General features: G+C 50.0%; 2 protein-coding genes across 3 annotated transcripts; both read left to right on the top strand.

Annotated features, from left to right (window-relative positions):
• The first annotated feature begins 708 nt into the window (after positions 1 to 708).
• DDX51 (DEAD-box helicase 51) lies at positions 709 to 9,632 on the top strand. 2 transcript variants are annotated; one of them, XM_041420373.1, is made up of 16 exons: positions 709 to 753; positions 958 to 1,322; positions 1,697 to 1,935; positions 2,033 to 2,183; positions 2,831 to 2,976; positions 3,307 to 3,378; positions 3,550 to 3,656; positions 4,197 to 4,305; positions 4,671 to 4,816; positions 5,489 to 5,681; positions 6,290 to 6,405; positions 6,492 to 6,608; positions 7,527 to 7,628; positions 7,886 to 7,949; positions 8,159 to 8,293; positions 9,084 to 9,632. In XM_041420373.1, exons 1-16 carry the CDS (start codon positions 731 to 733, stop codon positions 9,108 to 9,110), a joined length of 2,112 nt encoding a protein of 703 aa, XP_041276307.1. In that variant the 5' UTR covers positions 709 to 730; the 3' UTR covers positions 9,111 to 9,632. The 2 variants fall into 2 exon arrangements, 1 of the variants encoding a protein (XP_041276307.1); XR_005953831.1 differs by lacking the exon at positions 9,084 to 9,632 and having other exon boundaries at positions 7,527 to 7,691; positions 8,159 to 8,219.
• Positions 9,633 to 10,570: 938 nt separating this feature from the next.
• LOC121344431 (glutathione S-transferase theta-1-like) lies at positions 10,571 to 16,191 on the top strand. The gene is made up of 5 exons (XM_041420375.1): positions 10,571 to 10,727; positions 13,512 to 13,599; positions 14,230 to 14,380; positions 15,268 to 15,444; positions 15,953 to 16,191. The coding sequence occupies exons 1-5, from the start codon at positions 10,616 to 10,618 to the stop codon at positions 16,148 to 16,150; spliced, it is 726 nt and encodes a 241-aa protein (XP_041276309.1). The 5' UTR covers positions 10,571 to 10,615; the 3' UTR covers positions 16,151 to 16,191.
• The last annotated feature ends 257 nt before the right edge of the window (positions 16,192 to 16,448 follow it).

The raw sequence follows: 16,448 nt of genomic DNA, 5'->3' as shown, positions 1-16,448 counted from the left end.
CTCCAGGCAGCGGGGATGGCCCTCAGTGCCGTGGGAGCTCTGCGGGGCCTGCAGCACTGTGGGGAGCTGCAGTGTGCTCTGCCAGCCTGTGCCTCGCTGGTGCCGTGACCTGTCCCACGCTGTGCCAGCCCATCCCTCGCTGGGCTGGTCCCTTTTCCAGCCCATTCGTCGCTGGTGCTGTGATCTGTCCCACACTGATGCTGTGCCAGCCTGTCCCATGCTGTGCCCTGTCCCTCACAGGTGCTGTGCTCTCTCTCTCAGCCCGTCCCTCACCGGTGCTGTGCTGTGTCCCACACTGATGTTGTGCCCTTTCCCAGCCCCTCCCTCACCGGTGCTGTGCCCTGTCCCGCACTGATGTTGTGCCCTTTCCCAGCCCGTCCCTCACCGGTGCTGTGCCCTGTCCCGCACTGATGTTGTGCCCTTTCCCAGCCCGTCCCTCACCGGTGCTGTGCTGTGTCCCGCACTGATGTTGTGCCCTTTCCCAGCCCGTCCCTCACCGGTGCTGTGCCCTGTCCCGCCCGGGGCTCCCGGCGCTGCCGCTGCCGTCCCTCCCTCAGCTCTTTCCCGCCCTCCCCTCAGGCCCCGCTGGGCCCGCGCGCGGAGCTGCCGCCCCCCCCCCGCCATTCCACCTCCGGCCGGCAGGGGGCGCTCCCGCCACGCGCCTGCTGGCGGCTTCCCTCGTGGGGCGCGCTGACGTCATCCGTGTGCGCCCGCGCGGCGCGGCGTGGCCATGGCGCTGTTCTGCATCCGCAGGTACGGCGGGCACGGGCCCGCTCCCTTCTGCTCCCTGCTCTCCTCCCCGCTCCCGCCCCGCTCCCCGCACCCGCTCTCCTCCTACCCCCGGAGCGTGCCCCTGCCCCGGGGCTGCCTCAGCCCGGGCTCGGGCCCGGGGTGCGTGTCCGCAGGTCGGTGCGGGCGGCTGGCTGGCGCCTGAGGAGGTTTGCGTGGCTGTTCCAGGTACGGCGAGGAGGACGAGCAGGAGGAGGAGGCGGAGGGCCGGGCGCGGGTCCTGCTGGAGCGGCTGCAGCACCAGGCGAGGGCCCGGCAGCAGAAGAAGCAGCGAGAGGCGCCGCCGCAGGGAAGGGAAGGCCCCGGGGGCGCGGGGCTGAGCCCCGGGGGGGAGCCCGGAGAACGAAAGGGGAAGAGGGACAGGGAGGAGCAGCCCGGTGCGCAGAGACAGAAGAAGCTAAAGACAAAACAGCCCCGCAGCTCTTCGGAAGAAAGGGCTGGTACTGAGGAGGCAGCAGATGGCAGCAGCCCCACAAAGAAGAAGAAAGCAAATAGAAGAAAACCGGAAGTGCAGCGAGAGAGGACTGAAACAGGTGAGGATAAAGTGAGGCTGTAGGATTTCAGTTCATTGTGGTTGGCAGTTTCCACAGAAAAGTGAACATGAGTTCCTCTTTGAGTACCTTCCCCAGTTTACCTGATTTTGTTTTCATCTCTTTATTTTTCAAGGAAGGCCCCATACTGTGAACTTTGAGGACCTGTTTACTGTAAGGGCAGGAGGGAAGCACATCACATCACCTCAGTCTTATTGTGTCTATACCAACAAAGAAATGTTTGACTTCTGCACTTGGCTGTAGGAAAAAAAGAGCTTACAAGTTGTTGCTTAAGTCCTGTGTTGTAACGTTGCCAGATCCCTTTTCTGTGCTGTGCTCTGACCTGTAGCTTTGTATTGCTGTTACCCAAATTGCAGATTCTGAAGAAGACATCAAGCAGCAGGACAGCAGAAACAACTTTAAAAAGAAGCCTAATAAAAGGAGGAAGACAGACGAGGAAACACAAGGAGATGAAACAGGGAATAAAGAGAGCAGTGAAGAAGGTGAAGGAAATAAAACTGCAGAGGAGGAGCTGCCCTTAGCAGCCTCAGGGGGCACTGGTGCCCCCTCCAGTGTGATGATTCTCGGGGACTACGAAGCAAAGCCAGTGCAGAAGGTAAACAGCTTGGCTGAACTTTGATGGTGGATAGGAAAAGAGTGCTTCTTACAAGATTGTTTCACGTGTGGTGTTGCCACGTTCTCCTTCCCCTCAGGTGCAGCCCTTCTTGCCCCAGTGGCTTGCAGAGCCCAGGCGGGTGCAGCAGCGCATCAGGGACAACCTGTGTCCAGTCACAGCCGTGCCAGGCATCCATCCCCGGCTGCTGAGAAAGCTGCACATGAATGGAATCCACTCCTTTTTCCCAGGTGCCTTGGTGGTGCTTTTGTTTCTTTCTAAAGGGACTTACAGAGTTGCTGCAGTCTGGTGCTGTGTGCTCTGTGCAGGCAGTGAAGTAAAATACAGGACAAAATGTAGTGCATGAAAGGGATGGTAGGAGATTTAACCCTTCTTTCTCAAAGCTTTGTCTGGGCTGAGTAAAAGTCTGTTACCTATTCATAAATACAGCTTGGAGGGATGGCTCAGAGCTGCCCAAAGAGGGAAGTCTTACTTGTGTCCTCACACTTTTTGTCCTTGTGGAAGCTTGTGCTTTATCTTCTTACTTTGCGCTGTCTCTGCTGCTGATCAGAGCTTTCTGGGAGCTCATTCAGCTCATTAAAGCAGCAGAAAAATATCCAAACAAAAAAAGAAGTCTGTTTGTTTTCTGTTATTTTGCCAGTTTTGCAAACAGATACAATAAATGCCAGTTCTTAAGTAAGAAGAAAGGACAGCTGAATGCAAGGACAAGGACAGAGGGTGACCTTAGTCCTGGAGACTTGGGCTGTGCCTGAGGCCTGTCAGGGTTGTGCTGGGAGGCCAGCACCCATTTTCTCATTTCAGTCGTGCTTTTATAGAACATTTCCCGTTCTTGGTGAGTTGAAGCATGCAGCTTGTGTTTGTTTCTGGTTTTGCTCAGTCCAGGCAGAGGTGATCCCTGCCATTGTCGGGAGTGCAGCCGGTGGGTACCTGCAGGGCCGGGGCGGGTACCGCCCCAGGGACATCTGTGTCTCAGCACCCACGGGCAGCGGCAAGACCCTGTCCTTTGTCATCCCCGTTGTACAGGTGAGTCCATCCTCAGGGAAGTGTCTCTGGAGAAATGCTGGTGTTGCTTTTGTTCAGGCAAAACCTGAACTTCATGTCGAAAAGCCAAGGAATTTGTGAACATAAGGCAGCAGATTTTCAGCTCAGAGCTGTCTGAGGGAGCTTCTTGTCAGCTTCCCACTCCTTTTCTCAGACAGCAGGCACAGCATGAGGAGTTGGGAGGGTGGAGGGAGAAAAACAGAAACATAAAACTGTGAGAATGTGTCAAGCCCATCTTCTCTCGTTAGGTTAGGCCCAAGAATCCTGTTCCCCCTGTTCTGTCAGGGACTCACTGGGCCTCTGCTTTGGCAGGTTCTGTTAGATCGAGTGGTTTGCCACGTACGAGCCCTGGTTGTTCTGCCCACCAAAGAACTGGCACAACAGGTATGTGGCTCCTCACCGTGGCTGGCAGAGCTGGGCTGAGGGACAGGCTGCTGCAGCCTGTGCTTGGCTGTTCTGTGGAGCAGGCCAGAGGGTTTGGTGCTGCTCATGGAATGGAAGGTACTTCCTGCAGCTGATGCTGTGGCAGCTGACAAAGCCTCTTAATCTCTGCAGGTGAGTAAAGTGTTCAACATTTACACTGACGGGACAGGTCTGAAGGTCGTTTTGATTACTGGCCAGAAATCTTTTGCAAAGGAACAGGAGATGCTTGTCCAGAAAAAGTAGGTGAAAAGGTATTTTGACAAAGTTTATAGCGATTGCATGCTAATTAATGTCATTAAGGTCGGGTCAAGATATGGATTATTGCAGCACAGCATTATACTATCATGGTTTTGGATAATGGGTTCATATGCTGGACTCTGGTGGTTTTGTCTTTGTCACAGTGCTTGTTGCTATCCCTGTTCTGTGATTGTAATGTTTCACTGGATTTTTGGGGTTCTTCAGCAGCAAATGCTCAGAATGCAAATGTTTACCTTGTGCCCATGGGTACATATGACTGTGTGGGGTTTTTCTGCAATTAAACTTTTTTGAAGAGCAATGAGGAGTGACACTTTCTGTTAAAATAAGGCAGCACAGTGGAGACTGGTGTTTGGTGTCCACCACTGCCCCTGCATGCTCTCCAGTGTCAAGTCCATATGTGAATTTTGTTACTCCTCAGTTAATTGAGTGGTAGGAAAACCTTAAGGTCTGCTTCTTAAAGTTTCTGCTACAGGCTTTACTGTGAGGAGAGAGGCTTACTGATGGGCTGCTTGTCCTTTCAGAGTGACAGGCTACTGCAGCCTGGCTGACATTGTGGTGGCCACGCCAGGGAGGCTCACGGATCACATTAACCAGACCCCAGGCTTCAGCCTGACACAGCTTCGCTTCCTGGTGAGTCACCACAGCTCTCCCATCTGAGTGCAGTGTCTGCTACAGCAGTAATTCCTGCTTGCTTCTTGTGTGGAACATAAATACCTCTCTGTTGGAGCTGTTGTGTGGGCCTGTCTGCACTCCAGATTGTGGAGGGAGCAGTCACAAGATGAGATGTTTGATGCCAACTCGTGACACCCAAGCATCCACCCACTTCCCCTTCTCTCTTAGGCTCTTGCAAACTCAGAGTAAGGATGGGCAAGGAAAGCAATTCTGTTGGCTAGAAGCTTCCATTATCTTACCTTCTGGCTCACTGTTACAGATACAAAGGAAAACAAAAGCTGCCAGTATTTAACAAGTGGTGGTTTTCATCCTTGTGAATTCAGATCGTGGATGAAGCTGACCGTATGATTGATGACATGCACCAGAACTGTCTGAACCAAATTGTCAAAGCTGCATTCCAAGGAGAGAATGGCTCTGGCTCCAACACACTTTTTCAGAGGACCAAACCAGGGCCTTTAACAGCAGCCAGGTAAGTTGCAGAGTGCATTTCTTTGAACTGATAGTATGAACACCAGCACTTGGATGTCACTGCCCTGCTCCACTGTACACTGCCAGGCAGAGTCTCAAAGCTTCATTCCTCTGAGAAATGCCTACCAAAACAAGGCAGTGAACAGCTGATGCCAGAGACGTCCTTCAGACTAAGTATTGTGCTCTCCAGGCTTTCCTTATGTAGACTAAAGGAGCATCAAAAGAAAGCACAAATATTGCAAATCTGTGATCCATTTGCACAGTAACTATAGTAATGCTTTCTGGCAAAGCTGAGTAATGGATTTGGAGGAGAACTCCTGCAATTAACTATCTGCAGCTGTTGTTTTTGTACAGCAGTGGCAGAGATGTGTCAGGAACTGAGATGAACAGCCAAGGAAGGACATGACTAAAATGAGAACATGGGTAACCAGGCTGCAGGGACTAGTGCAGGAGTGATGTGCTGGAGTTGTGGACTTGACTGAGAATGCTCATCAGTTCTGTCTGTGAACTCCAACATAAAACAAGGGTGGAGAAGAACCTACAGGAAAGGCCCAGGGCAGGAAAAGAGCATCAATAGGCATTGATTGCTTCCCTTACATCATGTGAAGGCACTAGGGGTGAAACACCTTTGCCCCATCCTCAAAGCCCAGTTTCTGTGTGCTGTTTCTTTCAGTTCCTGCTCTCCTCAGATACCCTTACAGAAACTGCTGTTTTCAGCCACACTGACCCAGGATCCAGAGAAATTGCAGCAGCTGGATTTATTCCAGCCTCGTCTCTTCACATCTGTGTATTCCGAGAAAAACAGAGATGGAGCAGAAACTGAACCAAATACCAGTAATAAATACACACTCCCAGAGGGGCTCTCGGTAAGATGTGAATTATTTTGAATAAGTTACACTTGAAGATTTGCTTAATTCTGAACTAACTGTGGTTTTACCCTAAAACAAGTGTGTCTTCCCTGTGTTTCCTTGCAAAAGTGCCTTTGGGAGTATTTATGACCCAGAGAGCTGTACCTTTGCACATTTGTTTTCTCATTACTTAATGTTCATTTGGTTAAGACTTGATTATTTTTTAAATTAATCTGTCTTCATGTGGAATTAAGTTTATCTGCAATGGGGAGTGGAACTAGGAAGTCACAGTGATGTAGTAGCACCTATCCATTGTCCATATGTCTGACATTCATTTCAAGACACGTGTACACAGGCCAGCCTGTAGGCAGGAAGGCAGTGCATGTTGTTATTTGCTGTGGAGGTGTGAGAGCATTGGAACAACGCAGGTCTCCTGTCTCCACTCGTGTTGTATCCTGCCAGCCTGTTTATTCTGCAGGGGATGGTATGGGCTCTGGTTTTGCTGCTATTAGTCATCTATGAAACATCCAGGCCAGTGTAGGTCATGGACAGGCAGTGGGTTTCAGGGAAGGTAGTCTTGGCAAGAAGTGATTCTTCTCTCTGAACTCCTTCCCTGTTGACTGCAGCAATGTTACGTGCCTTGTGACCTGAATTCCAAGCCCTTGCTCCTCTTGTATTTCATGCTGAAAATGAAATTCACCCGCGTGTTGTGCTTCACCAACTCCAGGGAAGCCTCTCACAGGTAAGCATGAATGAGATCACTCCCGTGGGTATCTGTCAAGGGATCTGACAGAGATAAAGGAGTGACAGTTTCTCATTTACCTGCAGGTTGTTCCTGCTGGTTCAAGCCTTTGGTGGAGTCACGGTGGCAGAGTTTTCTTCTCGGTTAACTCCAAATGAGAGAAAGAGAACCATGAAGGAGTTTGATCAAGGGAAAATACAACTGTGAGCATCTTAAACTAGTTTCCTGTATGTTTTCCAGCACAGGCTGTTTGCAGGGTAAAAAGCTAAACAAAGCAAGGGACACAGTTACTTGGGGTCATGTAAAACATGCAGGAGTCTGTTGCAGCAGGGATGTGAGACTTGGGCTTGTGGCTTTGAATTGTTTATCCTTCATGTAACTCAGCCTGTTCTAATCTAGCTGCAGTCTGAATTTCTACATGTCGTTTTATAACAAAAATAAATACAATGTGTGTTCATAGAGCTGCCCAAAACACACAGGCTTGCAAATCTGGAGTTTAATGTTTGTGCTGGGCATCTGGTGCTTGTAAGGTGGAAATGCATGTTGGTGCTGAAACTGTGTTTAGTGTTACAGCTTCCTACCAAAGCAATCCCTGCTCAGACTGGCATACAGGTCTGCTTCTGCCCATGTGTGTGATTTGCACTGTGGTTGTGGTAGCTATATGAGATTACATCTGTGCAGTATCTCTGAGGAAGAGGTAAAAACTTATTTTCTGGGTGTTCTTTTTATCCAAACCTGGCATACAAATTCATCCTTGACTACTGGAATTTCTCACCTCACTATTTGTGTGTTCTGTGCTTGTATGCAACGTTCAGATTCCTTAGAGATTTGTATGAGCTGGGAGGTGTCCGACATGCTTGGAGAACCTGGAAACACCCAGTAACTTTTCATGCTCAGCAGAGGGTGACAAGCCTGTAGTGGTGCTTGGAGGTCTGTGGGCAGCTAACAAGGCCAGTGGCAGTAAGGGGTGACTTGCAGTGCTGCTGCAGCCTGAGAGGCAGAGGCTGACTGTCCAGTTTGAACAGATTAGCAAGAATTGTGCTGTGTTCACTGGTGGTTTATTTGTGTGTGTAGTGCCTGAGATGTCACCTGAAAATTACTATTTATCCATCTACAAACAGGTTAATCAGCACAGATGCCACAGCCCGAGGGATTGATGTTAAAGGAGTGAATTATGTGATAAACTATGATGCACCACAGTTCATCAGGACCTACATTCACCGGTGAGACAACAGGAGCAAGAGGAGGATGTCTGAACTTGGTTTGTTTTGAAGTATTTAGCAAAGGTGACATGCACTTAAAAGGGCTTTTAGCTTTTCTTTTTACTTTAATATGCAAATGGCTTTTTAGCAAAAAATAAGCCTAGCATTGCTTGGAATCAGACTTTCTTAAAAGTGGAGAATTTCAGCATCAGAATCTTGGAGTTGATAATGGCAGTGACTTATGGGGCTAAACTGACTTGAAGCTTCTCTGTTTTCAGGGTTGGAAGAACAGCTCGTGCAGGAGAAGCAGGTGTTGCTTTCAGCTTGGTCCTTAGAATTCAGGTATGTCTTTGTTGTGGGATTCGTTTGATAAGGATGCATGCAGGGGCATAAGGATCGTAAAGTTCATACTACTTCCCATCTTTTCCAGTCAGCTGAGCTTTGTGCTTGCAAACTTCAGTTGTTTCCTGACAAAGCAGCATGTTCCCAAATGTGCTCATTTCTAGCTGCTGGGCAGGGGCTGTCTCATCTCCAGTGGCTGTTTTGTGCAGGAGCGGCGGTTCCTGCGGATGCTGAGGGATGCTGGCATCCAGGATATAAAGAAACACCCAGTGAAGGGCAACTCATTGAAGCCAATGGTGCAGCAGTATGAGAGAGCTCTCTGCAAGCTCGAGAAGACAGTCAAGGTAATTGAAATGGGGAAGAAAATAAACTGTGCGAGTTGCAGTTTGATTTTTTTAATGCAATTCGTGCTTAGCACAAGTGTTAGAGTCCAGGATCCTTTCCTTCACCTAAAATAGTACCAATTCAGCTTTGGTGAAGGCAGCATTGGTGGGTGCATTGTTATGGAATACTCAGAAAGGCTTTCTGTCAAAGTTAGGCAGCATTCCTGGAGGGGTTTAAAAGATGTGTGGGTGTGGCAGTTGGGGATGTGATTTAGTGATGGGTTTGGCAGTGTCAGGTAAACGCTTGGATTCAATGGTCTTAATGGCCTTTTTCAACCAAAACAAATCTGATTTTTGGTGGGTTTTTCTATTCTGCCCTTCTCTTTACCTCTGTAGCTGGGGTTTTGACAGCTACCCAGAGGACTGCAAGCAAAATGCAGAGATTAAACCTTTTGTCATTACAGAGTTTAAGACTAATGTACAGCTATCTGCAGGCCCTTTTTTATACACCAGTGTGAAGTTGAGAACTTTGAGACAAAAGCAGGGTAGCATTTACCTTGCCAGATGGGTGGACTAGGGATCCTTAATAGACTTTGTGCTGCATGATTTGGGCAAGTGTTCTGCTCTCTAATCTGAGAACACATAAATACCTGACCCCGAAAAAATGATGATTTTGAGTTGTAGACTATGAATGTTTGAGAACTGGGACAGAAAGGTTTATTAAATTGTCCTATTCCTCCCTGAAGTCCCTTCTGTGTGACTGGGACACGGGGGCATCTCCAGCCACCTTCTCAACTTTAATTTTGAACAGGACGAGCGAGCGCAGAAGCGAGCCTGAGCAAGTGGAAGCTGAGATGGCTGATGTGGCTGGAGCTGCTGCGTGGGACAGGCCGTGGGCTGCTCCCCAGCACAGCAGCACTGAGTCATGGGCCCTCAGTGCTTGGGTCCACAACCTTATCATATCTACAGTCCAGCTATTGCAGGCCTTATTCCTCTTTCAAGGATGCTGTGAACAGGGTTCAATTACTGGTTTAAAAAAAAAAAAAAAAAAAAGATAAATTTTGAGATGCAGGTTGTCTTGAAGAGGACTTTGCATCGTACCCTGCTGGCACGTGTAGAATTGCTCTTGAGCGTGGCCTGATGGAGCTGCTGCTCTCCAGTGGTGGGGGCTGGGCCCTCACTGCTGCCCTGGGACAATGGTTCTGTCTCTCTGCAGATGCATAAACACCTGTGCAGTGCCTGTAGCAGAAATATGTTTGAAGAGCTGCTCTATGTGCAGTGACTCCAACTTCTAAGTAAATATTAAATAAATATTGTATATATTTTTAAAACTGTTGAATAAAGATTCCTGGGCTCAGGATTTGGACTTTATGATCTTTGTGGGTCCCTTCCAACTCACAGTATTTTATGATTAGGGATGAAGATATTGCATGAAGGACTTTTCACTGTTACAGTCCTGTACCTTGTCCTTTTCTTGCCTGTGTTGTTTCCCTCCAATGTTCTGTACCAAAGGTTGTTACCTTACAGGTATTATTAAGTGTAGATTGAGGTTAATGCAGACTGAAATGTCTGATGTCTAATATGAATGTCCTGGAGCCAGCTGGTGTCACTGCAAGCCATAAGTCTGTATTTGACACGTGCCATGGTATTTTTAGCTGGCCTGGCAGAAGGCTTAGAGCTGCCATGTAGCTGTGGCCTGCAACTACTCTCCAAGGGTTGCTTTTCCTTCAGCAGGAATGGCTCCATCTCTGGCTTTCTGTTTTGCAAAGCTGAATAAATGTACACCAGCATTAGTAAATTATTGAAAGCTGGGAATCTTGAAGAACTGAGGTTTGGGAATGGTGGTTGAATCTTGTGAAGATAGGAGCACAAGGTTGTTCCATAGCAATGAAGCAGTATGTGTTCTGCTGTGAGTGCTTGCTCTCCAGCTGTTTTTCCACAGCACGGGTGTCTGGGCAGCTGCTGGAGTCACAGGAATGGGAAGTCCTCTCGTGCAAGAGCTGTGAGCTGCCACGGGCAAAACCAGGATCTGCCTCTCACATCCCCTCAGCCGGGCTGTGGTTTCTTTATCGTTACGGGCAGTTATCGGGACAAGCCCATGTGCCAGCGGCTGTGGGGCGGCAGAGCCCAGCTGGGGCTGTGGGGCGGCAGAGCCCAGCTGGGGCTGTGGGGCGGCAGAGCCCAGCTGGCACTTTGACCCGCGGTGCCACGGGCCGTGTCCGTGGGTGCGGCACCCCGGGGGCCGGGGCGCTGCCGCTCCGCCCCGGCCGGGGCGGGCCCGGTGCCGGCGGGACGGCTTTAACAGCGCCGGCCCTGGGCGGCAGCGACAGCGACAGCGGCAGGATGGGGCTGGAGCTGTACCTGGACCTGCTCTCGCAGCCCTGCCGGGCGCTCTACATCTTCGCCCGCAGCAACAACATCCCCTTCGAGTTCAAGCGGGTGCAGCTGCCCAAGGGTGAGCGGGGCCGGGGGTGGCGGGGGCGACCCTGTGTCCCAGGGTCCCAGCCCGGCTTTGCGGGAGTCTCAGGGTCCCAGCCCGGGATTTGCGGGACTCCCAGGGCCCCAGCCTGGGATTTTCGGGTGTCCAGGGTCCCAGCCCGGGATTTGCAGGAGTCCCAGGGTCCCAGCCCGGGATTTGCGGGAGTCCCAGGGTCCCAGCCCGGCTTTGCGGGAGTCCCGCTGCTCCCCGGCTCTTTGGCCGCTCCCGGGGGTGCTGGGTTGCAGCCCGCGGGTGGAAGCAAAGGGTTGCTCACCGCCCCCATCAGTGTGAGGTGCTGAGGGAGGGTGGGGTGGCCCTCCTGCTGCAGAGGGTCCCTGGTGCCTACCCAAAAACAATACCTAATTCTGCAATGCAATCAGTTTAAGTACTGATTTCAGTGCCTGCGCTGCCGAGGCATGTGATATCTTCGAAATCGGCCCCACTCTGTTTTTCTCTCTGAAAAACAGAGACGCTTTTCTGAGAAGCGCTCAGGATGTGCCAGGTCTGGGGCATTCCCCACTTAGACGGGAAACAAAAAGCTGCAGAGATGGGACATTGGTGTATGGGCGAGGACATCCGAGGTGTGTGGTTCTTGTTCAGGAATTCAGTTTAGAAAAATGTGTGCTCTGGTAAGCAGCAGCAGTTGCTGAGAGCAGCCCTTCTCCTCTTGGCAGCCCCCCTTGGGAGCTCGTCGTGCCGAGAAAACCCCAGGTGTAGGCAGGGCAGGGCAGGGGTAGGGCTCCCCTCTGGGGGCTCCACTCGGTCGAGTAAGTTGTGGGCTGGTTATTTTGGGAGGGTTGAGGACCAGCTTGAGAAGGCTGTGGAGCGAGACAGTGCAGCTGGCAGTAATGTGAACAGTGAGAAATGAAGGGAGGTGGTTTAGTTGGGTTAAAACCAACTGATAACTGTTAGGAACCTGTCCAAAGGTGTCTTTTCACCAAAGGAGATCCAAAGGTCTGTATCTTCTTTCTTTGTAATTCAAGCTGGTAAAACCTATCCTTCAAGCTCTCCAGATATCTGATGGATTTGAAATTAAGGTAATGCATTGGGCATAAAAAGGCCTCAGTAAGTAATGTTTAAAAACAATGAAAGATGAGAAGTCTCCTGGAGCTGAAATAGAGGAAGGAACAAAAGAGACTCCAACTTGAGAGAAACCTCAGACGTGTTGTGCTTGAGTCTTTGGGTGTTCCCCTGCACCTGAGCTGTGTGTTGGTTGTTCCTTACTGTGGGTTTCCTCCCACTTGTGTCATAGCAAAAATTTTTGCAATGGTTTGTAGCTGGGGGCTGGCTCATCTTGTGTCCTTGCCCTTCTTTCCCAGTAAATTAATTGTTGTGGTGAGACACTGGAGCAAAGGAGAGGAGACTGTCAAGGAATGAGAGCACCAAAGAAAAAGGAACAACTGAAATGCAAGGATAGGGGAAATGAGAGGAAGGAAAGGGAATTAAATCACAGATTCCCAGTGCTCTGTGCCCCTTAGGAATCTGCTTTTGGCCTGTGAATTTAAGATGGGTGATTTGGGTGCACCTCCCATGCCCTGGGGAAGCCCTCCAGGTGCCTGCACTGGGTGCCACAGTGGGGGAGGCTCACTGCACTGGTACCTGACACTGCACAGTTTGCAAGGACAAGCTGGGGGAACTGAGACTCACAACTGAGCTGGTGGCTTAAATGGGATTCCCCAGAAAAGCTCTCAGCCCCCAGTGTGGCAGGTATCAATGGAAGGGGTAGAAGGAGTGAGAATGGGTAGGGATCACCTGGCATTCAAAGGACACCTAAAGACCTGGAGTCTGCACACTTCATCTTTTTAGAGCGGTAGGGGAGGTGGGCTGTGACCCAAGTGACAGGGGAATAGTCACAAATCAAGTTTGCCAAGTACCAGAAAAGCTAAATTTGCTTCCAGAGCATCTCCTGTGGCACACAGGTTCTCAGATGGCTCGCACAGCAGGATGGGGTACAAGGTTAGTTACACTTTAGAGAGGTTTGAGTAGCCAGGCATGGCTGAATTGAGTGGGTGGAAAAGGCTGTCACAAACAAGTCACATAGAACAAGGCTTCTGGGACTGCTTTCAGGCAGAATGGAGTACACTGAGACCTCAGATGAACACAGCATCTTCTCCTGTCAGGTTCACTCTGCCTACCTTTTGGGGAGGACCTACAAGATATCTTAAAAGCAACCTCAAATCCATATTTGCTCTTACAAAAGATTGCAAGATGCACAGGAGCTAATTGAAAGATCTGTAAAGAAGTACCCATGGTTCTACATGGGATCACAGGAATTTATGTTCATCTGTGGACTTTAGAAAGTGTAGTTGAATATAAATTACATTATCTTCCAGAAAAAGGTATCTGCTTTCTCAGTGTCCTGCCTTCCTTGGAGGAAAGGGTTAGTGAGATCCCTTTCCTCCAAGGTGCTTGGTGCTCCCCTGGGTTTGTACAGGACAGGTACCTCCAGCACAAACGGGGAGTGGACAGAGCCCCAAGCTGTCAAGTGCTGTTGGTATGGAAGGACTCCTAACCATCCTGCCCTTGGTGCACAGGTGGGTCTGGTATGCAGGCAATAATCAGCAAGTAAGCTGATACCACAGGGCTGCCCCCCTACTCACCCTGCAGCACTTACTCATTGCTTATAAACTTGATACAAGACTTGGTTTGTACACTCAAAAACAAGAACTTGAAGCTAGACAGTCCCCACAAACTCCTCAGGTGTTTACAAACAGGTCCTGAGTATCCCTGCCAAGTAAAGCTTCTCATTTTCCTCCTCAGGGCAGCACAAGACAGAGGAGTTCCGGAAGGTGAATGTCCTGATGAAGGTGCCTGCAATGAGGGATGGTTCTTTCACCTTAGCAGAGAGGTGAGGCTCAAATAAGCTCAACCCCCTGCTACAGAGTTGTTTGTCCCAGTGCTTGGATTCTGCCAGTGAACTGCTGGCACTCCTGTCCAGGCAGGTTCCTGTCTCCCTCCTTCCTGGTCTACTGCACATAACAAACCTGTGTTTCAAGAGAGGCTATCTTACGTAAGCAACTCGAACAGCATTAATAGCAGAAAAAGCTGCTGCTTGGAGCTGCTTTGCTGCTTTATAGGCAGTGTTTCTAAGCTTAAATACCTGTCCAGGTGTCCTGCTCTCTGCCTGCAGCTGGAGGCTGTGGACCAGTGCAGGAAATCTCACATGAAGCACCTGCTGCTGGATGGCCAGGCAACAGGAAGCTCAGATTTGATATAAACTCATTCTGCAGCTTCTATTTGCTCAAAACTGTACCAGCAGACCACTCCTGTCTTGCTGGGCAATTACTTGTATTAGATTGTGGTCCACAGGCAGCAGCACAAACTCTCTCCTGTGCTGTGCCCTGCTGCACTTCTACCTGACTCCCATCAGGTTTGTGTGGCTGCTCGTCCAGCAGTGCAAAATTTGGGGAAAAAACAAAGGATGAGGTGCTTTAATCTCAGATGGTCAGCTCACCGGTCTGTCTTGCTCTCTGGGCAGCATTGCAATCCTCCTGTACCTGGTGCAGAAATTCAAGACTCCTGATCACTGGTACCCATCTGACCTGCAGAAAAGGGCAAGGGTTGATGAGTACCTGTCCTGGCAGCACATCAACATCCGCGCGAAGGGGAGCAAGTTGTTCTTAAGCAAGGTAAAACATTTTATATGTCAAAAATGAGGAGCTAAGGACTGTAAGTGAAATGGCCTGCCTGTCTGCAGGGCCTTTCTCAGCAAACGTGCAAGCCAAGTGAGAGATAGGAACAAAAGTGACTTGGCTGCCTGGCTGCATGGAAGGAAACAATCTCCCTCTGCAAAACAAAATGCAGGTGCTGGCAGATGATACAGTCTTCCCTTTGATGCCTTGGGTTTTAGCTTTTCTATTTTCACATCCTGTGCTGCTTTAGTGTGTGGGTCTGGGCTTCATATGAGGGGATGGTGAGCTCTCTGTACAGAGCAGGGAGACAAAGCAATTCCTGCTCCAGCTGGGGACCAAGGACAAATGATCCAGATCTCAGGCCCAAGAGCACAAACCACGTGGGCTGAAGAGAGAAAAACAAGAAGGATGGGACTTGATGGGCTAAAGCTGTAACTGGACAATTAACTCCAATATGCAAATGAAGCAGAACTGATCACAGGGAGAGACCCCATGAGCGGTCGTGCATTTTGTGACCATTTTGGGTTCACCTGGGGTGCAGCCCTGGCTGGGCTCTTGTGCTGCCCAAGGTGTATTCATTGGGGCCTTTCAATAAATCCCTACTTTATTCTTTAACTCTGTCCAGCCTCTGTTCTAGTTCAGGCTTCACAAGGCATCACTTTGAGTGGAGACTTTTGTGGCTGAATTTTCATGTTTCTAGGCAGCAGACAAGGAGAGGCAGGAAGTAATGACTGACATTAATATTAACCTGGCAAGGCTGATGAACAGCTGTGGTTGTTCTCATGCATGGCTGGTGAGGGATCCTCAGAAGGTGGCAGTGAGAGTGTGATGAGTAGATCTGGAAGGAAGCACATAAAAAGCAAGTTGTTTTTTCTCCCTGCCAGGTGTTTGTCCCTCTCATCACAGGCCACCCACTTCCTCCAGAGAAACTGGAGGTTGCCACTGAGGAGCTGAACGTTGCCCTGAAGCAGTTTGAGGAAAAGTTCTTGCAGGACAAGCCCTTCATCGCAGGCAGCGAGGTCTCCCTGGCAGACCTCATAGCACTGGTGGAGCTCATGCAGGTGAGCATCAACCCAGCACTGCTGGATGTGAGCTGGGCTGTGGGCAGGCCAGGCCAGGGGGGCTGCTGCACCCCCCCCTCTGTAATGGCAGATCTTCCCTGGGGTTAAATCTTCCTCCTTTTTGACTTTGATCACAATTAATTTTACCGGGGAAAACCTACTTTGATGAAACAGTTCTTTCTATAGAAATATGGACAGAATTCATCAGGAAAGAAAGATAAATTACAAACTAGGCAGGGAAGTACAGCTATTTGGGAGATCTGTGTTGGTGTGCATGGACTTCCATGTTCTGTGTTAGACCATTCTGGGGTTAGCCATGGCAGAGCTCTTTGCTAAGGGACAGCAGCTGCTGAGGGTGTCACCACTTGCCTCCTGTGACCTAAGAGCCAGAGATGAGCTCCACCTAACATCGTGGCTGTCTGCTGCCCTGAGCCAGAAGCATTTTCATTTGGTCCATCCCTGGCAAATGCCCTGTTTGCCTGACTCTGGGTGCTGTGTGTCTCTGCAGCCTGTGTGTGCTGGTTACGACCTGTTCGAGGAGAGGCCCAAGTTAACGGAGTGGCGCAGGCGGGTGGAAGAAGCCGTGGGGAAGCAGCTCTTCCAGGAAGCCCACCAGGACATCATGAACGTTAAGAACTTGACTGCTGATCAGTTTGCACCTGAGTTGATTGAGAATTTCAAGCAGCAGCTCCTGAAGCAGAATTAGAGAGTTATGCTCTAATAAAATGGATTATTTTTCTGAAGGCTTATTGTAGTCTTTCAACATTTCTTCTAAAAATCATAAACATTCCACAAAATGCACTTCCCTTCATTCCCAGCCTTTCTGCAGCTCAGAAGGGAAGAAAAACACATCTTAGATTGCCATGAGCAGCTTTTCTCTCTCGTCCACTGCAGCATGGGAAGTGTAGCCCTGCAGGCTTTTCCTTCATGCTCCAGCACCACTGGATCTGTTTCAGGGCTGAGGTGATTCAGTCTGTGTGGGAGCAGGGGCAGTCAGAGCTGCC

The sequence above is a fragment of the Onychostruthus taczanowskii genome, unplaced genomic scaffold (genome assembly GCF_017590055.1).
Source record: "Onychostruthus taczanowskii isolate IOZ18803 unplaced genomic scaffold, ASM1759005v1 scaffold64, whole genome shotgun sequence".
In the NCBI taxonomy this organism is placed as follows: Eukaryota; Metazoa; Chordata; class Aves; order Passeriformes; family Passeridae; genus Onychostruthus; species Onychostruthus taczanowskii.
Note: the sequence above shows the minus strand (reverse complement) of the source record. Positions and strands in the feature narration are given on the sequence as shown.

Excerpts from the sequence above, each read along its gene's own strand:
- DDX51 (XM_041420373.1), top strand. The coding sequence starts at position 731 with ATGGCGCTGTTCTGCATCCGCAG. Across the intron at positions 7,629-7,885 it reads ATCAGGACCTACATTCACCG|GGTTGGAAGAACAGCTCGTG; the intron begins GTGAGACAACAG and ends CTCTGTTTTCAG. Across the intron at positions 8,294-9,083 it reads AGCTCGAGAAGACAGTCAAG|GACGAGCGAGCGCAGAAGCG; the intron begins GTAATTGAAATG and ends AATTTTGAACAG.
- LOC121344431 (XM_041420375.1), top strand. The coding sequence starts at position 10,616 with ATGGGGCTGGAGCTGTACCTGGACCTGCTCTCGCAGCCCTGCCGGGCG. Across the intron at positions 13,600-14,229 it reads TCTTTCACCTTAGCAGAGAG|CATTGCAATCCTCCTGTACC; the intron begins GTGAGGCTCAAA and ends CTCTCTGGGCAG. Across the intron at positions 14,381-15,267 it reads GCAAGTTGTTCTTAAGCAAG|GTGTTTGTCCCTCTCATCAC; the intron begins GTAAAACATTTT and ends TCTCCCTGCCAG.